This window comes from Petaurus breviceps, unplaced genomic scaffold (genome assembly GCF_028583685.1).
Source record: "Petaurus breviceps papuanus isolate PSGF00001 unplaced genomic scaffold, PetGlider_PUasm1.0 227, whole genome shotgun sequence".
NCBI lineage: Eukaryota > Metazoa > Chordata > Mammalia > Diprotodontia > Petauridae > Petaurus > Petaurus breviceps.
Genome location: NW_027185896.1, coordinates 8,086,215 through 8,113,166, shown reverse-complemented (window position 1 = coordinate 8,113,166; position 26,952 = coordinate 8,086,215). Strand labels below are relative to the sequence as shown.

General features: G+C 44.4%; 2 protein-coding genes across 4 annotated transcripts in view; one reads left to right on the top strand and one right to left on the bottom strand.

Annotated features, from left to right (window-relative positions):
- Positions 1-26,941, bottom strand: CISH (cytokine inducible SH2 containing protein). Of its 3 annotated transcripts, none has more exons than XM_069095626.1 (4): positions 26,530-26,941; positions 8,059-8,565; positions 2,655-2,872; positions 1-2,048 (listed from the first exon to the last, which is right to left on the bottom strand). In XM_069095626.1, the coding sequence occupies exons 2-4, from the start codon at positions 8,076-8,078 to the stop codon at positions 1,531-1,533; spliced, it is 756 nt and encodes a 251-aa protein (XP_068951727.1). In that variant the 5' UTR covers positions 8,079-8,565; positions 26,530-26,941; the 3' UTR covers positions 1-1,530. The 3 variants fall into 3 exon arrangements, with proteins under 3 accessions (XP_068951727.1, XP_068951726.1, XP_068951725.1); XM_069095625.1 differs by lacking the exon at positions 26,530-26,941 and adding an exon at positions 9,454-10,206; XM_069095624.1 differs by lacking the exon at positions 26,530-26,941 and adding an exon at positions 8,653-9,073.
- MAPKAPK3 (MAPK activated protein kinase 3) overlaps positions 26,164-26,952 on the top strand; it is a 95,583-nt gene continuing 94,794 nt past the window's right edge. The window contains exon 1 of the mRNA XM_069095623.1: positions 26,164-26,316. The gene's annotated coding sequence lies outside the window, so the exon portion shown is untranslated. The remainder of the gene's footprint in view (positions 26,317-26,952) is intronic.

Here is a 26,952-nt window from a genome sequence, read left to right as displayed (position 1 = left end):
TGATTTTATTATAATAATTATTATTTTTAAAAAGTTTCTTTGTAAATCAGATGTACAATTCTCTCTGTGTAACTAAGTTAAATCACCTTCCCAGGGTCCCTAAAGGAAAGGGAAATGAGGTTACAGTCATAAGTGAACTATTCAAATAAACCCACCCCTTGCTGCAAACCTGCCTCCTACCCTCACCCCAACCTTGAAAGACTCTGCCCCTCCAGCGATCTGTTCATCAATGTGCAAGAAAACAGCTTGCCACTCCAGCCTCAAGGGCCTTAGGAGAGGACCAGGGCTGCATGGGAGTGTACAAAATATCTTCTGTCTGAGATTCAGGTGGGAGGGCCAGAATGGAAGCAGGGCCCTCAGCCTTAACTGAATTCAGATCTGTTGCTGTAAGGGCCTTCTATCTCTGTGGGGAAGACACCTTCCAGAGGGCTAGGGAGATGGGGAACTGGTCCTCAAGGTTGGGGAGGAGCTTCATTTACTGGCACTGATTTGGTTAGACTTCATGTAAGAAGAAGGACTTTGCCACATCAGAGAAAACAAATAAGAATTGGGTCTCAGGACACTTTGGAGAGCCCTGAAGATCAGAGGAGCAAGTTCCAGAAACAGGCTGAGGCCAGCTTCCTGAATCTAGGCCCTGCTCTGGCATTATTGAACCACAAACAAACAAACAAAAAGAATAAATAAATAAATATTGAAAAACAGTGGGGTCACTTTTGGCCTCAGGCCAAAAGGCCCCTCCACTTCTCTCCTGTGGTCTCCCATTCTTCCCTCTTTCTCAGACTTTACTGATGGGTGTGAGAACCATGGGATACCAGGATTGGTAATTCCCATGGAAGGAGAAGGATGGATGGCAAGGGAAGAAAAGAGAATGTCTGCTGCCTCTTTCCCGATGAGAAACGTTCATTGGCGAGCTTGATCAGTCAGGTAGTGTGCTCTGGGGGTGGGGCCAGAGGTGGGAGGTGTGTGTTGAGCAGGTTTGACTGCCTGTTTTTGGAGAAGGCTGAGTATAGAGGGTGAGCTTCTCTATTCTGGCCTGTTCCCCGAGGCAGAGAAGGAGCCAAGACCATATGGTTCAGGTAGTTGGCACATATGTAACTAAGTCAGAGGGGAATCCCAGTCTGAGTTTGGGATGGTCCCACATCCCGGCACAGCAGAAGAGGAATATGAACCCCGCTCCCCCCACATCTCTCCGATGTGGCCAGGAAAATAAATAGAGGCAGAAGCCCAGTCTTATGGCCATGGTCTGGCCTCCAGGAACCTCAGGCATAGTTACTCTCATCCTGGTCTTGGGTCCCCAGGTCTGCAGACACAGACCAAGCACCTTGTTCCCCACAGGGATGGGCAGAAATTAGGAGAGGAGGAGAGGGAAAGGGGTATTCCCAATCCCCAAAAGGTAGTTACCATAATCCACACCTGTTGGACTTGTGAGGTCTGTGTCTTGTTGGATAGGGTTTCTGTAAAAGGACAGAGGATGAGGTGGCTTCCTGGTTTTCCCAGGTCTGCCACGACAGATGGACACCAGGTTCTGTCTCAGAGCTGGAAAGGGTATTGCCTGAGATAGTCCCCTATCCGCTTGGGCAGAGGCAGCTGGTCAACCTCGGCAGTGAGTTTGTTGATGGTGAGCCGACATAAGTGCTGTAGGCTCGGGGCACTGCTCTTCCGGACAAAGGGCTGGATGAGTTTTAGGTGGACAGCTGCCACTGCTGCCGTGGTGGGAACTGTGTCCTTGTGGCTGGGCAGGAGCGAGGCAGGGGGAGGGTAGGAGGTATCACTCTTTCCATCAGTTGTACAAGATGTGACATAATGCTGGATGAGGCTGACCACATCTGGGAAGGCCAAAATCCGTGGCTTGGACAGACAATTTGAATCCAGCCGGAACTTGCTGTCAGCATACTCTATGCGAACGTTGGTGGGGCCCCTGTTGGTCTTGACGGAGAGTGTGAACAGATAGCTGGGGTGGGTGCTGTCCCGTACCAGGAAGGTGCCCTCAGGCATCTTCTGAAGGTGCTGTTTGGCCTCACCCGCTGTGAGAGACCCCCAGTACCAACCTGGTGGCCAAGAGCAGAGAGAACCAATGCTGTTAATTTTAAATACTCCTCGTGTATTTTATATATACTTTTATAAAAGGTTATAAAAATATGCTCCTCGTGTATTTAAATACTCCTTGTGTATACCCACTGTCCCAAGGAGAGAAAGGGACCATGCTAGGGAAGCAGCAAAGATTCCAATCTCTTTCATAGGGAGGGGAAAGGGACACTGTTGTCATTGTTAACAGCTCACATTTCTATACTGCTTTCAAGTTGACAGAGTGTTTTTCCCATAACAGTCCTATCATTTCCAGAGCAGACAGATAAGAGAGTGAACATTTGGAATATTTCGAATATTTCTAGTGTAATACATGGAAAGATAAAGGACATCCTCCCAGGATATCCTCTTTTCTCACCTGAATTAGATCACAGCCTCACTGGGGCCTGGGGCCATGTCATTCCTTTCTGACTTGAGGGTAGGGAAATTCCTAGCCCTCGCTGGAGTCTCCCTAAACAGGAACTGTTTCAGTCTCCTCCTACCTCAGACCCAGACCAGGTATCTTTCCAGAGTGGGCCCTCAATAAATGAGAGCCTGAGGCTCTTGTCTCTAGGGAGAGGACCACTCACCAGATTCCCGCAGGTAGGTGAACGTCTTAGCAATGCATAACAAGTCTTCTTCAGGGTCACGAACTTGATTCAACTCATTCTCCATCAGGGCTGGTGCCTCCTCCTCCTCTTCTGGGAAGGAGGTCACAGACAGGGGTTGCATGACTGGCTCTGGTAATTCAGCTAGCCCAGCTACCGTCAACCCACCAGTCCTCTCTTCTTCCAGTAAAGGACGGGGTCTGGAAGGAAAGATGCCCTCTTGTGAATGGAAGGCCCCATGGACCACCTTTCTGGCTCCCTTCCCTTTACACTCTCCTCACCTCTCATCACCAATCACACGTCCAACCCTCATCATATGCTCAGCAACGCTTTGGCCGTCCACCTCTAATGCCTCTAAATATAAGAATCTAGGCATACCACCTAGGGTTTGTGGTGCCTCCTGCCCCTGAACACACACATACAGTTCCCTTCAGAGAAACTCATAGCCCTTGACAGCTAACAACCATGTTAACACAAAGCCCTTTACTACATGTATTGTTTCATTTGGGCCTCACAGCCTTGTGAGAGAGGTAATATGGGTATTATTTTATCCATTACACTGATGAACAAACAGACTTGGAAGGAGTATGTGACTGGCCCAGTTATTGTAAAGCTAGTAAGTGTCAGAAGTGGGAGTTTCCCTCACTGCCAACTTTAACACTATCTGCCATATCAGAGGACCTTTCATAAAACCATTACCTGTCCTGACTTCCTCACAGGGTTGTTGGGAGAATGGACTAAGACAATGGCTATGAATACACTTTTCAAAAGAAGTGCTTTCCAGATTTTCAAAATCAAACCTCAGCATTTCTGGGTCTCAAGAAGGTAGCCCTGGCAACCAAGAAGACAGGTGTGAGCAGCCCTTGCTGGCAGAATGTGCTCAGGTGACCTAGTGTCAGCATCACCTCAATGCCCCCATCTTAGCTTGCACTGGCTCCTGTGCCTTCCCCACATGACAGACAGTCCCAGGTAATGTGACTTAGTGAGGAAGGGGACACCTGGGCTCTCTGTCCTCATTGTGGGAATGAGAATAAAAAAGAAATTCACCACAGTCGGAGGAAGGACTAGGAAAGGAGGGAGGAAGATGAAGAAAGCATCTCAATGTTCTGGAAAGAACAACGGTTTGGCAGTGTTAAATGATCAATCCAATGACCCAATCATCTTTCCAAAGGACGAGTGATAAAACATGCTATCCTTGGGTGATGGACTCAAAATGCAGAATGAGACATACATTTTTGGACAGGACCAATGTGGAAATTTGTTTTGCTTAACTATGCATATTACAAGGGTTTTCTTTTTTCTGTTCTTTTTAAGGGGGTGATGGGTAGGAGAAAAAAAGATGCTTATTAAGAGGAAAGGAATAAGCGTTTAAATAGTATCTACTATGGGCCAGGCACTGTGCTAAGCACTTTTACAAATGTCATCTTGTTGGATCCTCCCAACACCCCTGGGAGGGATATTATATCACCCCTATATTACAGTTAAGGAAACTGAGGCAAACAGAGGTTAAGTGATTTGCCCAGGAATCACACAGCTAGTAAGTATCTGAGGTTGGATTTGAACTTGGGTCTTCCTGACTTCAGGCCCAGTACTCTAATAATTAATTAATTAATTTTCAAAAAGATCATTGGTTTGGGAGTCAAGAAGCCTGAGTTCTATTCTTGGCACTGTCTTTGCTTTTTTGGTGACATTAGGCAAATCCCTCTGTGGGTTTCAGTGTCTCCCTCTGTAAAATAAGGGTTCAGGACTAGACTTCTAAAAATCCTTTAACTCTGGTATTGTCAGATTCTATGAGGAAGGAGAAAGAGTAAATAGTCAGCTCACATTTCTAGATTACTTTCAGCTTTGCAAAGTGCCCTCTCTCTCTGTATGTGTGTGTGTGTGTGACTCACACAAACACACACACACATATCTGTATTTATTAGCTCATTTGATCTTCAAACAACCCTGCTAGGGGTCAGACAGTGATGTAGGTGTATTTCCCATGACAATTTTACAGGAGAAGAAGACTCTGGTCCGGGGAGCTCAAGTCATCTGCTTGTAAACAGCATGTAGCTCAAACAGGATTAGGACCCAGGTTTTTCCTGGTTTCACCTCTTTCTATGTCTCCATACTGGCTATCCAGCAAAGACGTGGATGTGGAAAAAGAATGAACGGAAGGGGAAAGAACAAAATGAAGGCTGAGAAGCTCTGCAATTCTGAGTGATGGCTGTATATGGAGTGGGGAGGGGGGAAGATTAGACCTAGTTCTCTAGAAATTATCTGGAGATTAGATACAGCCTTGGGATGGGCTTAAATACCCTTTTCCTCATTATCCCCTCCCTAGAATATTGTGGTAACAGACATGCAGACACAAACACAGAAATACACACACATAGGTCTCTTCTGTCTCTAAAGTGCATCCCATTATTCCTATCATGCTGGGCTTTGGGGACAGGGGCTGCCTTCCCCCATTCCCCTGGCCTGCCCGCCACACACACTCCCAGACACTGACATTCCAATGAGGAAGGCTTTCCATAGGAACACCCACCTACAGGTATGTTCATGTGTATGCCCAGATATTTCACTCCACATGGCCCTACTGTGCTAATACTGAGCCTGCTATAGGCTGTCATTATATGCAGTCATGGGTTTGCACTGGAGCGTTAGGGGTCGGCATATGTGTAGATCTATAAGTATGCCTATACATGTCTATGTAGGTGTAACCACACCCATGTTATACATTTAGCAGTCTTGTCATGCTAGCTAGTTGGTATAGACCTGGGAGCATCAGCCTTGTCTAATGGGAAGAGTATGAGTTTGGGAGTGAGAAGGCCTGGGCTCTAATCCTACCTTAGGTGTATAGGACTGGTATGACCTTGGGCAAGTACCTCCTTCTCTCTGGCCTTTAGTTCCTCCCCTCCCCCACATAAAATGTCAGGATTAGACTAGACTCATATGTTCCTAAAGTTCGTGATACTGCCCCCTGGGGGGGGTGCTGGAATGATCCAAGGGGGTGATAGTAGTTTAAATGAGGAAAATTTCCAAAAAATTGCCAAAACATTAAATGGTTAAAGAAAGTAGATTTCCAGGGGTGTGCTAAGTATTTTTTTTTTAATAGGCAGCAGGTCAAAAAAAGTTTGGGAACCTCTGGACTAGATGATCTCTAAGGAACCTACTGGCTCTGAGTCCTATGATCTTTGCAAAGTGGCAGATTGATGCTATGAATCTAATGATGGGATGTCCGGCCTTGTGCTTGGCTCCTGGAAAGGAATGGAATTGGGCTTGGAAAGTTGGGGGCGGGGGAGGATGGATGAGAAGAATTTTGTTGTTGTTACAGTTCAAAGGTGGACAGATGTATTTGAGAATGAGTAGGCAGGAAAATGGGCAACTGGTTCCCCTCCAATGCAGCTCAGAAAGCTACAGAGCAGGACAAGGAAGCCTGAGAGGAGCTCAAAGCTCAAAGAAAGCCAGGTTACCAGCCTAGCCGGGAGTCAATCAGTGCCTCCTGCCAAGCATGAAACACAGAACAAAGTACACTATGGTCTGAGACCCAGGCAAACCCCCAAACCCACCTGGGGGCCAAGGAAGGCCAGGAGAGGAGAATAGAGGCCCAGGGTATGCAATGGGGCTGGGGGAAGAATTGGAGGTTAGTCCAGGGCTAGGTTTAGAGCTGGGACTTTCTCAGAAGAATAGGGAGAAAGGTTAGGGGGTATAATAAATAAAGAAAGGTGGGGACCATTATAGTAAGAGGATATGGTCATGGTGGCTAAAATCTCTGCTGTCTACCACCAGAATCACTTGGCTATCCCTGATGTTCAGAAGTGTTGAGGATGAAGGGAGAGAGAAAGAGAGGAAAAGAGGGAGAGAGGGAGGAAGGGGGGAAGAGAAAGCAAGGAGACAGAAAGGGTGAAAGGATGCAATGAAGGAAAGAAGAAAAGAAAAATTTTAAGTGGGAGAAAAGGAAGGATAAAGAGAAGAGAGAGGAGAGAGAGGAGAGAGGAAAGGAAGATAGGAGGGAAGGAAAGAGTGAGGGAACAAAATGAAGAAGAAAAGAAGGGAGAAGGAAAATAGGGAAAGAAACAGAAGAAAAATCCCTTCCTCTATCTCTCACCCTATTTCTTTTCTTACTTTTTAAGGGGCAGAAAAGTTTTGAGGAGATAGGGCAGCCAATGACCCCCAAAACTCCAACCATCACTGTCATCACTGACTTCTGCTGAACTCTTTCCCTGGTCTACAGGGTCAGGAAGGAGAGAGAAGTGCAAAAGGAAGGGCAGCCTACTAGATGATGGGATGAGGAAGGATAGGAAAGAGACCTGGGGACCAGAAGCCAGGGAACAAACAGACCAATAAATCTGGAGGGTTTTTACAATCTCAAAATTTGCTCTTCTTTCCTCTCTCAGTTAGTCCTGAGTTAAAAAAAAATCCTGGAAAGAGGCAGAGGAAGTGGGCAAGAGGGGAAACACAGTTTGGAAAAGGTTAGGAAAGTCTTGGCTTTTAGTGATAGGAAATAGCAAGTCAAATGACCCTTTCTTTCCCTCCTTCTGGAGGAAAATCATGCTGAGAATAGAGAGGAATCCCACTGGCTTTCTTTCTTTTGGCCTCATTATAACTAATTACCCCAAAGAGGTAAGAGCTAGGGTGATATATTACATTGTAAGAGTGTCCCAAGGAGGACCTGAAAAGGTGTAGAATAGATGGTCAACAGCTGGAAAAGACCTTAAAAAGGATCTGGTCCTACTCCCTCCTCTAGGACAGATGGGGAAACTAAGGCTCAAGGACGGGCAGGGCCTTGCCTAAGTTTACTCAGTGAGAACTGTGGGTTCTTGACTGCCAGGTCAGGTAGGGGACCTTCCACTACCCCACGTACCACAGCACTAAGAATAGAGATCAAGAGCTTTCCCACCAGACCAGGGCACTGTTTCAGCAGGAAAGAAATAGGAGAATGGGGTTCTTAAGGGCCCAGGAAACAGAAGGGGCTTATTCATGTCCCATCTCTTCTCTCGAGGTGGGACTTTCCTAAGTGTCCTTCAGATCTACGTAGGATAGTTTTCTGGAGTGTTTTTCCCTTCTGACTCGGTCTTTCTCAGAAAGCCGCCTCTCCCAAGTCCTTAGAAAAATCTCTACCATTACATGCATTGGGGTCAAGGGGAGCTGACAGCATTTGTTTGCTATCCTTGCCTTTCCCACCTCAGCTCTCCACAATCACTAGGTGCAAACAGTCCCTCAGGCCAGTCTGTATTTGCTGGAAGGGATCGGTGACCCCAGAGCCTTCAAACGTACTCACACTGTTTGGGACTTCCCCGAGAGCTGACAAGCATGGGGGGCGGGGGTCTGGGAAGGAGATGGATATAGAAGAAAGAAGGGAATGGCGGGTGTGCACAGACCGGACGGGGGTGTCTCTTACCCGTGGATGCAGAAGATCATGTCCCGTCGGGCTTCAGGGAGGCCAGACGCGGTCTCCCCCTGAGTCCTTTCACTCGCTCCCTCTTCTGTCCTGGTCTGGTGCGAGGGATGTACTGGGGAAAGAGAAGCTGTCCTTTCGGCGCTCGGGGAACAACCCGGGCAAATGTTAGCCGCGTCCAAGCTTTGAGCTCAGTCACTCGAACTTCAGCCAGGCGTCCGCAGGGCTTGGAGCTCGAGTTGGGGCTCAGGGCTCGCCGGGGCTCTCGGTTCTGTGGCCTCCTCCCTAAAACCGGCTCTAGGAAAAGGAACAGAACTCTTAAGGATTCCCGCAGCCAGCAGCGAGAAGCTGAGAACAGCCGTCCGATCTCCTTCCTTCTAGGTCCCAAGGAACTCGGGCGTCCAGGCCAGGCCAGAGGCTCAGCACTACCAGTCCAGGATGAAGACAGCGAGAGGATTCCGGAGCCCAGGAAACACGACCTTCGCGGTGGCAGCCACTCGCTGTAATGAGCTGGAGGGGAAGGAAAGAGAATGAGTGGGGGCGGGGGGAGAGGCGAGGTAGGAGGAGGAGGGGAGGCAGGGGGAGGGGGAAACGCACCACTGACTAATCTTTTGTTTGCCTCTTTTAATCTATTCCAGGAAGCGGTGAATTCCGGGAATTATATTGTATTCACATCACTGTTCCGACCGATAGAAAAAAGAGAGAGATACTTTATTGTATAAATAGTCTCTTTGGACTGGGAGACGCACTAGAGCAGTCGGTCTAGCTTCCCCCAGAGGACTGTGACCCCACAGGGAGGAGCAGACTCCACAGTGGACCTGGTTGAGCGCACCCGGGTCCGAGAGGAGAGTGAGGGAAGAAATAAGGCAAGGAGAACGTCAAGGAAAGAGAGTTGGGCAGGTCGATTCCCCGGGACCCAGTAGCTAAAGCAGTGGAAGCACTTCAGGCTGAGCTCTGGGCTGGGCTGCGAGTCCTTGGCCCACAGTTAACCGGAGTCGGTGAAAGGAAATACCTTTGATAGATTTCCAAGAACTTTCCAGGAAAACAGGGCTGGGCTAGGGAGACAACCCAATGGGAGCGGAGAGAGGCTGGCCCAGCCGAGGAAGCCGCCCAATGGGAGCTCAGAAAGGCTGGCTGTTCGCCCAGGATTTAGGTTCCCCCCGCCCCTTTCCCTCCCCGCCCCTCCCGCCCCAGGAGAGAGAGGGGGAAAGAGAGGGAGAGAAAGAAAGTGAGGGAAGGAGAAAGAGCCAAGGGGAAAAAATGGATAGAAAGTGAGAGGAGAGAAAGGAACAGAGAGAAAACAGTGGGAGAGAGTAGAGAGGGAGGGAAGAAGAGGACAGGAGAGAAAAAGGGAGAGAGCAGGACAGAGAGTTAATTCTAGGATTGGTTTAAACTTGCCTAATGGTGCTGATTTGTTCTGGCAGCCCCTGACTGTCGGTGGGTAGATTATCTCTCCTCTCGATCTCTCCTTCTTCTCACTTCTCATTCCATCACTGTACCCTGTTAAGCACTATCAGTTCTTGTTGAGTTCAGACAAGGCAAATCCACCTCCATAAACCCAGAGGAGTGAAGTGAGGAGAGATCGCTTTTGGTGAACTATCACAAAACCAAAGTTTTCCATAGTTTGGGGTTGTCTGTATTGCTACTCAACTCTGTGCAGAAAACTGAGATTGCTTAACTGCCTGGGAACACAAGGGGAGCAATGAGAAGGTATACATCTGCATAATAGTCTTCCCAAGAGTTTAAAGGGAGTGGGAGAGCCCAGATGTGTAAGAAATTGTTCCTCAGTGACCCAGCTCTCCAGAAGTAACGCTTGCAGTCAGGCCAGGAGTCCTCTGGTCTAGGCTGAGCTGGCTCCTCTGGGTCAGGGCTGAAGGTTGGTTCCAAAACGAAAAACTCCCTCTTTCTCTCCCCCATCTCCTTTCTCCCCACAGACTCACTGCCCCAGGATTGGAAGGTACAAATTAATTTAAGGTCTTTCTCCAATACAATCCAGCTCTTTTTCAGGATCTATTGGGGCAGTGACACACTCATTTTCATTTGTAGAAAAAAATGCATATAATTTCATATTTATATACAGTGTCCCTTGCATACCTTTTGTTTTCATCCAATATCTCATAGGGCAGGAATCCCTACGAGACCGCCTGATATAGAAGAAAAAGCATATTAGATTAGGAGTAGAAATTTAGCGCTCACATCAGTTGGCTATGTGACCTTTCCCTTCCTTTGGCTCTCAATTTCCTTACCCTTAAAATGAAAGGGTTGGATTAGACACTTTCTAAACCCTCTCCCAGCTTTAAATGCTGTGATCCTATTTGATAGGTGAAAATAAAGCTGAGAGCATGTGCAACTTGCCCAATTTCACTTTTCAAGGTAGAGTTACAGTGCAACCAGACCTAGAAGGCAGCTGGGGTGGCACAGTGGAGAGAACACTGGTCTTGGAGTCAGGAAGAGTTGAGTTCAAATGCAACCTCAGACACTTATTAACTGGGTGATCCTGGGCAAGTCACTTCATCTCTGTTTGTCTCAGTTTCCTCATCTGTAAAATGAACTGAAGAAGGAAATGCCAAACCACTCTCGTATCTTTGCCAAGAAAATCCAAATGGTTTCACGAAGAGTGAGAGATAATTGAAATGACCAACCAACTACATCTGTGTGCCAGGCACTATGTGTGCTAGGCGTTGGAGCTATAAAGAAACAAATGAACCAGTCCCCACTCTTAAGGAGCTTTTGTTCTGAAGTGGGGGCAGTGTAGCAAGGGAACATGCACACAGAGAAATAAATGCCAAATATTTACAAAACAAATACAAGATTGCCTCTCCCCTCTCCTCTTTAGCTCTGATCTCTGTCTACTGGTTCCTTCTATGCAGCTTTTTAAAAAAAATCCATTTTCCCTTTATTCCTTAAAAAAAAAAAAAACCCTCACTTGATCTTACCATACTGGGCTGGTCATTTTATACAGGATAGTCCAAAAGTCTTCATGCAGTTTAAACTATTAAAGTTCTTTTGTGGCTAAATTCCTTGAGAAAACCATTTGCAATCTTCTACACACAGTGTCTCAATTTTTTCTCCTCTTACTCTTTTCTAAAATCACCACAGTCTATCGTTCAGTCTTACTCAATTGAAACTGCTCACTCTAAAGTTGCTGATCTCTTCATTTCCAAATTGAACACCCTCCTCTCAGTCTTCATCCTTCTTGATCTCTATTTTCTCCTCTTGGATACACTGTCTTCTCTAGCCTTCGTGATGCTGTTCACTACCAGTCTGACCACTCCTCAGTCTTCTTTGCTGTTTTTTTTTTAAAGCAATTAGGGTTAAGTAATTTGCTCAAGGTTATTTCTGGGTGTGGTGCTAAGTATCTGAGCCCGGATTGATCCCCAGGTCATCCCAACACTGGGGCTGGTGCTCTTACTCGCTGAGCCACCTGGCCGCCCTTCTTTGCTGTTTTTTAATCCATGATGTGTCCACTGTGTGTATCCCTTAAGGCTGTAGAAGATAACTCCCAGATCTGCATATACAGCCCTAGTCTTTCCCCAGCTATATCACAGATTGCCTATTGGACAGCTCCAATTGTATGTCCTGTAGGCATCTCAAAGTCAACATGTCAAAAATAGAATTCATTATCTTTACCCCTAACTATCCCCTATCCAAATTAGTGTTTCTAAGTTCCTAACAACTCAATTCCTCTCTCATCCCATATATTAAATACATGGCCAAATCTTGTTTCTATCTTCACATCTCTTGTACTTATCTCCTTTTCTCCACGCACACTCCCACCAACCTAGTATAGTATCTCCTCTTGCCTTGATTATCAAAATAACAAATTTATTTATAATTTTATTAATTTACTTATAAATTATCAAAATAATTTCAACTGATCTCCCTTATTAAGTCTTTCCCCACTCCAATTCATCCTTCACTCAGCTGCTAGGATGATTTCTCTAAAGTATAGATATGATTGATTTTCTAAAGTATTGATATGACCATTTGTCACTACTCTGTAGCTCCCTATTACCTCAAAATCAATAAAATAAATAAAATTCTCTGGCATTTGAAGCCCTTTGTAACCTGGCCACTTTTTATCCTTCCAGTCTTCTTTCACTTTATTCTTCTCCAGGGACTCTACACTCCACTGACACTGGCCTACTTGCAGGTCTTCATATACACCATCTACACCTTCCATACATTTGCACTGGAAGTCTTCCAGGCTCTTTTCTCATTTTCCCCTCTTGACTTTCCTGGCTTCCTCCAAGACAGTGCAAATGTTGTCTTCTGCAGATCTTTCCCAGTTTCTCCCAGGTTCTAGCACCTTCCCCTCTCAGAGGGAAATTCTCTATATTTTTAAGTGCCAAGTTATTTGCATATTTTCTCCTTCATTAGAATGTAAGCTCTTTGATTTGCTCTTTTTTTAATATCTGCAGCACTTACATAGTAGTATAGTACTGGCACATAGTAAATACTTAATATATAGTTATTAACTGACTGAAGTTAATAAGTATATATTGACTGAATAAATGGGAGAAATAGGAAAGGACCCCCTAGAGGTTACATGTGGCCTTGAGGCCAAAGGTTCCCCACCCCTGTGGACCTAGGCTCTTCCCACAATACCCACCTGCCCTGGTCCTTTTCAGTCAGTCACTCATTTGAGTGGGTATTGTGGACAGGGGTAGAGAAAAGAGAGTCAATCCTTATCTTCCTGGAGATTAGAGTTGAAGTGGAGAGATGATGGAAAAGGAATCATAGTGTCTTGGGGCCACCCCTGGGCTAGAAATCAAGATACCAAAGCTCTAGTAACTTCCTGTGAGACCTTGGAAAAATCAGTTCTTCTTTTGTAAAATAAGGGGGTTTGATTAGAGGATTTCTAAGACCCCCTCAGTTCCAAGATCCAATCTTTTACCTTTAGTCTTTTTTTTTTAGGGCAATTGGGGTTAAGTGACTTGCCCAAGGTCACATGGCTTGGGTTTTGTGTGTGTGTGTGTGTGTGAAGTGTGTGAGGATAGATTTGAACTCAGGTCCTCCTGATTCCAGGGCCGTGCTCTATTCACTGTGCCACCTAGCCACCCCTTACCTTTAGTCTTTAAAAGCCCTTCATGTCACCTCCTTCATGAAGCCTGCTCTGATGTCCCCCTAAGGCTTTGCCTAAATGGAGCTGCCCAAACCACATGCTACCTTTTGTCATGTTTGTATACATATTTTTACCCCCCCCCCCCAGCATATTGTGAACTCTTTGAGAACAAGGGACCGTTGTTGTGTTTTTCATCCTTGTAACCTTTTGCTGATGGGATTAAATCAAATACTGCATTTAACCCTGTCCAAAGAGCTTAAGCTTTACTGCTGAAATAAGAATTCAACCATGACTCTTGAAAAATCAGACCACCTAGATCCAAAAGGCAGCAGCAGCAGCTCCTGACTCTGAGAAGCAAGAAGAAGGAGAGCCTCAAAGGCACCAGGGAATGTTATTAGATGGCTCTGCCTCTTCTTCAGAGCCTTTTCATGGGGGATGGGGATGGGGTGTGCAGGCTGGGTGATGACTTCTGGGGGATGACTAGAGATGGAACTTTTGTATGTCCTCTAGGGTCCCTTAGGCCTCTAGATTCTATTATTTTTTATTTGGGCTCCAGGGTCTAATGTGGGCTGCTTTCTTCCTCATTTTCCCATCCCCCAAGAATGGAGGGGAAACTAATTCCCAAAATACTTACAGTGCCCTTGGCCTGTCTTTGGCAAAAAAGAGGGGATAGTTGCATCAACAAACATTTATTAAACACTTACCATGTTCCTAAGCACTGCACTAAATATTGGATATACAAAGAAAGGCAAAAGAACTCAAAGAACTCATATTCTGGTTGGGGAGACAATATACAAACATATGTGTGTGAACACACACAATACATGCATGATCTTTTGTTGCTATTGTTTTCAGTTATGTCTGACTCTTTGTGGCCTCCTTTGGGGTTTTCTAGCCAAAGATACTAGTGTGATTTGCCATTTACTTCTCCAGTTCATTTTACAGATGAGGAAACTGAGTCAAACAGGGTTAAGTGATTTTCCCAGAATCACACAATTAGTAAGTTCTGAGGTGAGATTCACACCCATGAAGATGAGTCTTATTTGCCCAAGATTAGGTTATACATAAGGAGCAGAACTGGGATTCTATCTCAGTTTTTCCAATTTCAGATTCAATACTTTTCTACTATCTCTTAATACTCAGACAGCGAAAGGCTGGCCCCACTTCAACATTCAGAAAAGGAAAATTTTTGCCTGAATGGAAAAGAAAGATTTGAGCATCAGAAAAAAGGTCAAATGTGTTGATTTGTTTTTCTTCACTGTACTTATTTATTCTACTGGGGACCAGAGGGGAAAATAGCAAGGCACTGGTTTATTTGTAGTTGTTGCTGTTGTTTTAAGAAAGCATCAATAAGACATTTAAAAAAGACAAGTATTGACATCCATGTTCACATTATTTCCCCCCACTTTTTACTGGACTTCTGGATATTTCTATAGCTCTACAGTGCCATCTACTGGGGGGAAATCTCTTTAGAAAACACTATCTTATTTGATCCTTATTGCAAACCTTTTAGGTAGTTACTATTATCTAGTTTTACAGATGAGGAAACTTGAGGGTCAAAGAGGTTCCATGGTTCACCCAGAGAACAAAATCAAATTCAGGTCTTCCAAGTGGTTCCAAGACCAGTATGTCAACTATCATGCCAGCTGTTTCATTACTGGGAGGGACCTTAGAAGAGATCACTTCATCCAGGCTCCTCGTTTTACAGAGGACATTTCCCAGCTTCTGTTATATTTACAGATCTATTAGAATTCGATATAAATAGAAAGTGGCAGCTGGGTGGTGCAGTGGATAGAGTGTCAGGCCTGAAATCAGGAAGACTCATCTTCCTCAGTTTAAATTCAGTCTCAGACATATACTAGCTGTGTGACCCTGAGCAAGTCATTCAACCCTGTTTGCCTCTGTTTCCTCAACTGTAAAGGGAACTGGAGAAAGAAATGGCAAAGCACTTCAGCATCTTTTCCAAGAAAACAGCAATTGAGATCATGAAGAGTTGGACTGAACAACAACAATGTGGAAAAGGTCATGAGGTTCCCAAACGATGCACTTCACCTAAATTAATCAGCCAACTCATTTTTACTGAGTTTTCAGGATTCTTGACAATGTTCTACTCCATAGTAGATGCTGAATAAGACAGTCCTTGTCTTCAAATACCTAAATGGATCTGTGATCTCCTCTGCTAAGGAGTCCCTGCCAATCAGATCACAACCCATCCATGCCTGCCCATCCTGTTTAACTCTGTCCATGTATTCCTCAAAATTCATTCCAAGGGTTTCACCTAGCATAGAGGTAGATTTCATTCATTTCTCCAATATTTCAAGGGTACCAACAGAGAGGTCTCTAGCTGTCCTCTAGATATTTCTTGCTCTTGCCCATGACCAGCCCTTTTCCCTTCCTACCATACAATTCCTAAATGACATCCCCTAATTTATTCTTCTTTGGAATTTCTCATTGGTTATATGTGGCAGCCTGCTGAGACCTACCTGATGCTTCTCTATTCTCTTTGTGTGATATTCACCTTTAGTTTTTCAGAGCCAATGGTGCTTCAAGTGTTTCATAGAGTAACACCAGTAAAATGTTAATATTATACTGAAAAGTTGAGTCTTTGCTTTCGTGGGAATCATGAGGTCAGTAAAAAATACTAGATTAAAATTGAGCAAGGCAGAGAAAACCTTCACAAGAAACAGAAAGGAGAAAAATAATAAGGAACAGACACAGTACTCTCTGAGGAATTAAAAATAAATTTTACAAAGGATGGGCATGAGCAGCTACATTGTATAACAAAAAAGGAACTTTGAAGAACTTGAATAAAGAATGGTATCATGTGGGAAGATATGGCAAGAGTGAGAAATAATAGGTGGGCATCTAGAGGGTTCCATGAGTATTCCTGAGAGGTTAAGAAAATGTGGAAGGTTTCCAGCATGTTGGATAGATGCCCCCATGGTGAATTTATGGGAGGGCATGGACAAGTGACATGGAAGATGTGCAAACAAGCATGGGTTGTGATTTGTACAATTAGAGGGAACATCTCAATAGATGAGCTTCCAGATCTATTTGAATATTGATCAGTAGTCACTAAGGCTCTACTCTGGTCATGGCTTGGAGGAGGTATGAGAGAAAGACAACTTCCATTCATTCCAAATTTCATCACCATTACTTCTAAGGAAAAGAATCTAGGTGTGTGTAATCAGGCCTAGGTTTCTTCTTCTGTCAAGTGAAAACATTAGGCTGGATGATCTCTGAAGTTCCTTTCAAATTTAAGATACTATAAATATTTTAGAATGCCCATTAAACAAAACATTACCTTGCATGGCATCCAGAAGAAGGAGGTAGTGGTCCCATTCCAGTGTCTCCTGATAAGACCCTCATCTGAAGTATTGTGGTTAGTTCTAAGGGTCACATTTGATAATAAGCTGGAGTGGGTACAAAAGAAAGCGAACGGGGGGGGGGGGTGGCCAGGTAGCACAGCAAGTAAGAGCACTGGCCCCAGTGTCAGGATGACCTGGGGATCGAATCCAGGCTCAGACACTTAGCACCCACCCAGAAACACCTGGCCATGTAACCTTGAGCAAGTTACTTAACCCCAATTGCTTTTAAAAAATTTTTAAAAAGTGAATAGGATGCTGAGAGAATTAGAAATCATCTCATATGAGGGCCACTTGAAGGAAATGGGGATGTTTTGCCATCACAGCTTAAATGGGGAATCCATTCAGCATCTTCAAAAATCTGAAAGATTGTTCAAATTTGCTTTGGTTGGCCTCAGCGAGCAGAAATAGTGTGTGTGGGGAGAGGGGAGAGGGCAAAGGATGGCAACATGTGAATGAACCCTCTCTCTCTCTCTCTCTCTCTCTCTCTCTATATATATATATATATATATATATATATATATGTATATATATATGTATGTGTGTATACACACATATGTGGTGTGTGCATATATATGTAGGTGTGTGTGTATTCCAAAAATTGGATTAGGTGAACTCAGGAAGTAGTGAGTTCTGTCTCTCTGGAAATCTTCAAGTGGAGACTGGATCCACTGGATCCTCTTACTGGAGGTGAGGTAGAAGGGAATCCTGCTTAGATTTGTTTTGAACTGGATAACCTCTCAGGTCTCTGCCAACTTTGTGAGTCTGTGATATGCCAAGTCTTCACAGGTAACCTGATGGGATAGGTGAAATGAAGAAAAGCAGGGGAGGCACAGCTAAGTAGCACAGTGGATAGAGTGCCAGTCCTGAAGTCCGAAAGACCTGAGTTCAAATCCATTTTCTGACACTTACTAGCTATGTGACCTAAGGCAAGTCACTTAACCTTGTTTGCCTCAATTTCCTCATCTGTAAAATGAGCTAGAGAAGGAAATAGTAAACCATTCTATTATCTCTGCAAAGAAAACTCCAAATGGGGTCACAGAGAGTTGAACATGACTGAAATGACTTATTAACAATAACAAAGAGAAGCAGGGGGCCAGATAAGTGAAGCTGCCCTTTGCCCAGTTCCAAGGAGCCCAAAGTGTTTTATGAAAAGTTTATGAAGGGGCAGCTAGTTGAGAAAGCATTGCGCTTCACATCTGAAAGGGTTCAAATTCTGCCTCAGACAATTACTAGCTGTATGACCCAGGCAAATTATTTAACCTCTTTCAGCCTCAGTTTCCTTATCTAAAAATAAGGATAATAATAGTACCAATTTCTGGGGTGGGGAGTAGTTTTGAGGGTCAAGTGAGATAATATGTGTAAAACACTTTGCAAATTTTAAAATACTATGTAAATGCTACTTTAAAAATTTGTGAAATGTGTGTGATACAGATCCTTGTCTGTCTGATATGAATCAGTCCCAGTTCATTATAGAGTCCTGGAGGTTGGGTGGGAACTAAGGCACATTCCTGCAAACTCTGGGTAGGTGGGTGAGTGGGAATCTTAAGTTTTTTCAGGGAGGAGATTTTGCTATAGTGGAGGCCCAGAGATTCAATTCTTCAATGAAAAAAAACCCTTACAGAGTACCTACTATGTGCATCACAATTCTGTTTTAGATCCCAATGAAGGAGGCTAAGTATAGCAGGGAGATATGAGCTACGTTAAAGAAATATTTAATTAACAATCTGAAATGTAAAATACCATGAATGGTAGAGATGGTTCCTAACTTGGAAGAGTCTAAAATTTAGCATGGATACACACTTGTACACAACTACATTACACACGCATGCAAACCTCTCCAACAAATTATGTTAGCCACTACTTTCCTATCTCTTTCATTGTCCTACTCATCCCCCTCCATTATGGATCTATCCTCTGCCCTCTTCTCTCTTTACCTGCTTCCCCTTGGTAACTTCATCCACTTCCATAAGATCAACTACCATCTCAATGAAGATGACATTCCAATCTACAATATGGTCCCAATCTCTTCCTTGTCCTATAGCTCTGCATCTTTGACTATCTATACTCTATATTCTACCAGGAGATCTCCCACTCTCCCCTCCACCCACTCCAAGCACTCCTCAAACTCAACATCTCTAAAACCAAACTCATCATTTTACTCCTGAAAAGGCAAGGTTGGAGTTATTCCTGAGTCTCCATTCTCCCCACCCCACTCCCATATCCACCTGGTTGCCAACACATGTCATTTCTACCTCCACATTTCCCAGACCCCTCCATTCATGGACATCACCAGCATTCAGGTCCTTATCACCTCTTCACTGCACTCTTGTGGTTCCTAATTGGTCACTTTGCTTTCAGTTTCTCTAATCCATTCTCCACAGAGCTACCAAAAGATTCTTCCTAAAGCACAAATCTAACTACTCTTTGCTCCTTAGAACCTCTTAGAATGACTCCCTTTGGCCTCCGGAATGACATAAAAGCACCTCGAGATGAAGAACAAAACATATACTTTTGGACACTACCAAAGTGGGGAATTTGTTTTGCTTGAATCTGTGTGTGTGCTTGTGTATGTGTGTGTAAGGTTGTTTTCCCCCCAATGGAGTGAAAGAAAATAAATGCTTGTTAAACAAATAATTAAATTAAAAAAAAAAACTTAAGATGACGTACACACAGTGTCAGTCTAGCTCCAGTCTACCTTCTTTTTTAAAAAATGTATTTAGTATTTTATTTTCCCGTTACACGTAAAAACAATTTTTATCATTCATTTTTAAAACTTTTCTTTCCAAATTCTTTTGCTTCTTCTCTCCCCACCCACGCCCATTGAGAAGGCAAGCAATTCAACATAGGCTATACATGTATAGTCATGTAAGACATTTCCATATTAGTCATGTTGTAAAAGAAAACACAGACCCCAAAAAAACCCTCAAGAAAAAAATTTAAAGTATGTTTCAATCTGTATTCAGACACCATCTCTGGGGATGGATGGTATTTTTCTTCATAAGCCTTTCAGTGTTGTCTTGGATCATTGTATTGCTGAGAATAGCTAAGTCACTCACAGCTGATCACCTTTACAATATTGCTGTTACTTTGTACACATTTCATTTCACTCTGCATCAGCTCATGTAAGTCTTTTCAGGTTTTTCTGGGAGCATCCTGCTCAACATTTCTTATAGCACAATGGCATTCCATAAAAATCGCATAACACAATTTGTTCAGCCATTCCCCCCATTGATGGGCATTCCTTCCAGTCTACCTTCTAAGACTCATTTAATGTTATTCACTTTCCAGAAGTCTACAGGATGTCCAAATGAAGGAAGCCCATTAGTTGGGCCCTAGGCTCAGCATTCCATCTCCTACATCTCTGATTTTGCATAGACTTTCCCCCAACTTGCTCATTACTTTCACCCCTTAGAATCTTTAGTTTCCTTCAAGGCTCATCCTTGATAACTCCTACGGGAAATCTTTCTTCTTCTATATACCCCACCCCCACCTTACCTTCTAGTTCTTAATGAGCTTTCCTTCCTCAAATTACTTTGCATTTAATTATCTGTATAAAGGTTGTATTCTTCCAGGAAAATTTAAGATTCTTAAAGGTGGGCTTTCCATTTTGTCTTTGCATTCCTTCTCCCCTTCTCACCCCCCACCATCACTGGTACTTAATAAATTCTTCTTATTGGAAGCCTTGAAAGCAAGGGAATGTATTTACTAGGATGTCCAAGAGGCACATTAACGCAAACATGTGCATGTGTGCGTGTGTGTGTCTGTGTGTGTGTGTGTGTATGTGTATGCGCGAGCACCATGCAGGCACATGCAGCTGGATGGCATGGTAGATAGAACACTGACTCTGGAGTCAGGAAGACCCGAGTTCAAATCCAGCCTCAAACACTTCCTAGCAATGTGATCCTAGGCAAGTCATTCAGCCTTTGTCTGTCTCAGTTTACTCATCTGGAAATCAGGGATGATAATAGCATCCACCTCCCAGGGCTGTTATAAGGTTCAAATTAGATAATATTTGCAAGATGTTTAGCAATGTGCCTGCCACCTAGTAGATGCTTAATTTTTATAAATGCTTATTTCCTTCTTTCCTTCCTTGTGGTAGCAAAGAACCAGAAAAAAAAAATGGTGCCCTTTGCTAAGAAAAAAAATGTAGCGAATGTTTGCAATACAATATTATTGTACCCTAAGAAATGATAAATGAGTAATTCAGAGAAGCATGAGGCACGAGAAGACATGTGAACTGGTGGAGTGAAGTAAGTAGAGTGAGAATGACAATATTGAAAATTACTGAGACAGCCAAAACAGAAGGATAAAATGAAACTTCATAACTAAAGTAGCCAAATTTGGTGTGGGACAAGAGTTGAGATGTCCCTTCATCCCTTGATTGCAGAGTTGGGAGATTTACATGGGTGTGACTAGAATGTTGCATATGCTGTCAGACCAGGTAGATGAGATGGTTTATTTTATGGAACTATTTTTTAATTTTAAAATCTTTGCTATAGGGCAGCTAGGTGGTACAGTGGATAGAGCACCGGCCCAGGAGTCAGAAGGACCTGAGTTCAAATCCGGCCTCAGACACTTAACACACACACACAAAACTAGCTGTGTGACCTTGGGCAAGTCACTTAACCCCAACTGCCCTCCAAAAAGCTTAAAAAAAATCTTTGCTATAAGAGCTGGCTGGCTAAGTGTGGGCAGTGGGAAAGGAAGTATTCTGAAATAAAGATTGTAGAAAAACTAAATACATCAATAAAAGTAATAATAATAAAGAAACCCTGCCAGGTAATTCATAAATTAAAGAATCAACAAACCAATCAATATCCTAAATCCTTTTGCAAAGCAAATAAACATCACCTATCTTTCTCATCTTATAAATTCTGGTTTTTGCATTTGTGAGTTCTTCATTTTGTATAATAGATGTGCTGCTGGTAAGTAGTCAGAATTTCTGCAAATCAATTTAAAAAAAAAAATTAAATACTTTGGGGGGGGCAGAACCAAAATGGCAGTATAGAAGCAGGAAAACTCCATGAGTTCTCCCCATAACCACCTCAAATACCTATAAAATATGACTCTAAACAAATTTTAGAGCTACAGAACCCCCTAAGTGATAGAAAGAAACAAATCTCCCTCTGAAGGCAGCCTGGAAGACTGGCAGAAAGGGTCCAGAGCAGCACACTGGGAGCCTTGCCCAGCCCTGCGTGAGCCCATGGTTTTAGCCCCAGGGTGGCCCCAACCAGTGACTGGAGTGGACTTGGGGAGAGTGGATCACCAGCAGCAGTGGCGGTTTCCAGAATTGTCAACCCATAAAAGCCAAAGAAAAAGTGAGAGGTCAGTGTAGAACTATGTTGGAACTGGGGTGGGGGGGACGAAGGAGCAGGTCCAGACCCTGTGCCCAGAGCTAGAAGTCGTGGAGGTGCGGCAGCCCTACAGCTGCCTCCACTTGGCTGCTTCAGAGCTCCTGGCCTGCAGATCGTAGGGGGACCAAGCAACCATTCAGAGGGTAACTGCTCTTGCTTTAACCTGCTTGGATCTGGATTGAGGTCTTGGGTGGTGGTCCTGAGGTTTGTAACCAGTGAGCCAGAGTTTGTGGGGGCTACAGAGATGGCGCCCTCCTAATAGCTCCGGCAGCTGCAAAAACCCCAGCTCTTTGGTACAAAGCTCCCCCACTCTGGTAGCAGAGTTCTACTCTGGCAAAGAGCTCAAAAGTCAAGTAATTGAGTGGCAACATGAGCAATCAAAGGAAGCAAAGCAAGCACAACAACCTAACTTAAGATTCCTTTTTTGGGGATAAAAAAGGATCAAAGCATGGAACAGGAGGAAAACAACTAAGTGAGAACTCCTGCACCAAAAGCTTCCAAGAAAAATATGAACTGGTTACAGGCCACAGAGGAGCTTAAGACAGATTTTGAAAACCAAATAAGAGAAGTGGAGGAAAAATTGGGAAGAGAAATGAGAATGATGCAAGAAAATCATGAAAAGCAAGTCAATAGCCTGACTGAAGAAAATAACACCTTAAAAAATAGACTAACTCAAATGGCAAAAGAGGCTCAAAAAGTCAATGAGGAGAAGAATGCCTTAAAAAAGCCAAATTTGCCATATGGAAAAAGAATCTCAAAAGCTCACTGAAGAGAATCATTCCTTCGGAATTAGATTGGAGCAAATGGAAGCTAGTGACTTTATGAGAAATCAAGATACTATTAAACAGATCCAAATGATTAAAAAATAGAAGGCAATGTGAAATATCTCATTGGGAAAACCATTCACCTGGAAAACAGATGCAGAAGAAATAATTTAAAAAATTATTGGACTATCTGAAAGCCATGATCAAAAAAAGAACCTAGAAATTATCCTTCAAGAAATTCTCAAGGAAATTGCCCTGGTATTTTAGAGCCAGAAGGCAAAATGAGTTTGAAAGAATCCACCAATCACCTCTTTAAAAAGATCCCAAAAAGAAAACTCCTAGGAATATTATAGCCAGGTTCCAGAATTCCCAGATCAAGGAGAAAATATTACAAGCAGTCGGGAAGAAACAATTTGAATATTGTGGAAACACAATCAGGATAACATAGGATCTAGCAGCTTCTACATTGAGGGATCCAAGGGCTTGGAATATGATATTCCAGAGGTCAAAGGAGCTAGGATTAAAACCAAGAGTCACCTACCCAGCAAAACTGAGTAGCATATTTCAGGGGAAAATATGATCATTCAATGAAACAGAGGACTTTCAAGCATTCTTGATGAAAAAACCAGAGTTGAATAGAAAATCTGACATTCACATACAAGAAGGTATCATGAGAAGGTAAACAGGCAAAAGAAATCATAAGGAACTTATCACAGTTGAACTATTTACATGTCTACATGGAAAAACGATAATTGTAACTTATGAAACTTTTCTCAGTATTAGATATATGTATACATACATATATATGTCTATATAGGAGGGTATATGTGCATACGAACACATATGTGAGTATGTGTTTATGTGTGTACAGGTATACATAGACAGAGGGCACAGGACCAATTGAATAGGAAGGGATGATATTTAAAAGGTGAAATTGAAAGGGGAGAGAGGAATATAATGAGAGGAGACGGGGAGAGATAGAATGGGGTAAATTATCTCATATAGAAGAGGCAAGGGATAACTGTTACAATGAAGGGGAAGAACAGGAAGGCAAAAGGGAATGGGTCAACCTTACTCTCATTGAATTTGGCTTAGGGAGGGAATGACATACACACTAAAATGGGTATCTTGACCTATGGGAGAGTAAGGGGTAAGGGGATGAGAGGGGGAATGATGGAGGGGAGGGCAGGTTGTGGGGGAGAGAAGTTGGAAATACACACTTTTGAAAAGGGACAGGGTCAAAGTAGAGAATAGAACAAGTGGGAGTTGGGATAGGACGGAGGGAAATATAGTCAGTCTTTCACAATATATCCACTATGGAAATATTTTGTGTAACTACACATGTACAACCTATATTGAATTACTTATCTTCCCAGTAAGGGTGGATAATGAGGGAAGAAGGGAAAGAATCTGGAATTTTAAGTTGTAAAATAAAATTTTTTAAAAAATCATTATTATTATTTTACATGCAACTGGGAAATAAGATATACAGGCACTGGGGTATGGAGATCCATCTTTCCCTACCAGAAAGTAGAAGGGGGAATGGGAGAGGATATAGGAGAGAGCAGATTGGGGGAGGGGGTGTACAGTGGGATCATTGTTTTGGGGTGGTGGGTAGGGGAAAGACAGGGTGAAAATTTGTAACTCAAAATCTTGTGGAAATGAATGATATAAACTAAAAATAAACATAAAATTTAATTTAAAAAATTAAATACTATTTTAAATGCACTAGGGGGTGCTGCTGACTATAAGAAACCTGAATGGGATAGTTTTTCTAAAATGAATAATCCTGAAAAATCCACAATAACACTCTGTTATATAAGTGAAAACATAGATAGGTCTCTGTCGGTTTTGCATAAATTGAGGTACACTATAATCAGGTTTGCCTAATTGGGGGGATGGAGAGAATCCATCTGAATACTAGTATGAACTGAGATCAGGAAGTATCCAGAGTGCCCAACAATTCCAGAAGAACCAATGACATTTCAGGGGAAGCTACCACAGCCCCATTTTTAATCACTATATATCCTGAAAACTACTCAGCTCAAGGGTCCCTTCATCAACAAACATCAATCCTACTCCTGGAAGTATTGGAACCCTCCTCTAACCATTCCTAGCAGTTTCTCTGCCCATCTCAAAGCCATTGGCCATATTCAAATATGGCACATTAAGAACAGTCATTGCTATAACGTGGGGGAACACTTCTGGAACTGTTGGCACTCTGGGGGAGACAATGATAATTAAAGCACCTACCTCACAGGGTTGTTACCAGGATAAAATTAGAAAATAATTGTAAAGCATTCAGCACAGTGCCTGCCATGTAGTAGGTGCTCGGTAAAAATACCTTTTCCCTTTCCCTTCTGAGGCTGGACCTTAATTAACTGTCCTGCAGGTCATAGGTGTTATAGAAAGTGCTCAGGATTTGCAGGCAAAAGACCAGGGCTTCATAAATGTTGATTAGACTTAACATAACCCAGGTTAAGGTGGGAATCTTCCTTTACTACATAGTGGCTGTGGGATTTGAGGCAAGTTAGCACCCCTCTTTACACCTGTCTTCTTAATTGTAAAGGTGGTCGCACCACAAAACTTCTAAGGTCCCTTTAGCTCTCAATCATAAGATCTATGGCTAACACCTAAGCTTGCCCAAGGCAAAGGGATGTTAAATGGAAAGACTCAAAACCATCAAAGTCTTGGAGAACACTCCAAGTACCTTCTAGTTCAGTCCCACAGGTGGCCGAGAGAAGGCAGCAAAGGCACATTTGAGTTATCGTCTGGACTGGTGGTCCCCCGGGGCTGGGACGGAAAGGACTCCCTCCATTCAGACCCTATCCCTGACACTAGGATCCTTTCCCCTCTTGCTACAGATCGGATTTCTAGATGGGATTGGTTCTATGTCTTCCCTGTTTTCCAAAACTTGAATCCTACCGGCCCCAGGAAGGTCTTAACCTCAAGGTGGGGTGTCTGGTTCTCTTCGAACCTTCATTCCCGACCTTACCACCAGCCAGGCTGGAGTAGTTAAAACAACAACAACTGTTTATTGATCGCTCAACTGATTGTTCGGTCTCCGTTCAAGTTCCGTGGGGCTCTCCCACTAACGTGATCTTGATGAAGTCACTTACATCCTCTCTAGGCCTCAGTTTCCTCCTCTGTAAGGCAAAGGAGGTCGACCTTCATATTCCCTAAGGCTTCCCCCAAGTCTACATCCTTTGATCATGGTTGCGCTTTCCCTTCGAGGCTGCCCCCCCCCCTCCCATTTCTTGCACGTGAGGGGCTGGGGGGGGGGGGAACAAGTTCTCCTCTCCTGTCCCGTCCTACCTCTCCCCGCTCTTTCAGACCTCCTGTAAACTATGGAAAGCCAAACCCCGCGAGGGCCCGGTCAGAGGTCGGGGAGACCCGGGGCTCGGACCCTGGAGTGAGGAGGGGGTGGCGGGCCGGAGCTCGGGAATGAGTTTTATTTCCTTTTTTGTCTTTCCTCCCTTCGGAGTATGGGGCCCCGGGCTCCGCCTGCCTCGCCTCTCCCACTCTCCTCCGGGTCCCCGACCCTGGGTCCCGGCCTTCCCCTTTAAGGGCTGACCGCGCGGGGCCCAAAGTTGGGATGACGCGTGGGGCGGGTCACGTGGGGGCCCCAGGCCAGTGCCTGTCGGCCGCCCTGGCCCGGGCTCCGAGTCCAGCTCCCCGCACAGCCCCAGAGTCGCCGCCGCCGCCGCCAGGTAGCCAGCCCCTCCCGGCCCCCTCCCGGCCTCTACTCCCACTTCGGACTTTCTAGCCCTCCCCCCTCCCCCCCCTTCCTGCCCCCCCCCCCCCCCCCCCCCACCCCCACCCCCGCCGCCGCGCCCCCCCCCCGCCCCCCCCCCGCTCCCCCCCGGGCCAAGTGAGTGGGGGAGAGTACAGGGTCGGTCCTCCTTCCCCTGGCCCCGACACACCTTGATCTCAGCTCCTGTCCTCTCCTCTCCAATCCAGCACGTGGATACTCCTTCCTCCTCTCTTCCCCCCTCTCCGCAAGACTCAGGCACATCTGACCCCCACTCCACCTGTGTTCCCAGTTTCATCTCTGCCGCCCTCGTCTGCCCTCAACCCCCTTCTCCTCTAACCCACTTAGCTCCTTCTCTTCCCCTCCATTTGGCCCCACACACCTGTCTTCAGCTCCCTTGTACTTAGTACAAACTTTGCCCGTCCCTGTGCCCTCCCCCACCTACTTGGCCCAGGCATTCACAGTCCTCCTCCAATTATTCAGCCTGAGCCCTCTTCTCCCTAGCTCCCTTTATTCCTGACCCTTTCCCCGCACACCCCAGCCTCTCCCCTTCAGTTGTGTTTCTTCCCTGTACTTGGTGGTCCTTATCTCACTT

Bases quoted from the DNA above. Each gene is read 5' to 3' on its own strand.
- CISH (XM_069095626.1), bottom strand. From the start codon at position 8,078: ATGATCTTCTGCATCCACGG. The intron at 2,873-8,058 runs GTAAGAGACACC...CTTTCCTTCCAG, and splicing joins ATGATCTTCTGCATCCACGG to ACCCCGTCCTTTACTGGAAG. The intron at 2,049-2,654 runs GTGAGTGGTCCT...CTTGGCCACCAG, and splicing joins CACCTACCTGCGGGAATCTG to GTTGGTACTGGGGGTCTCTC.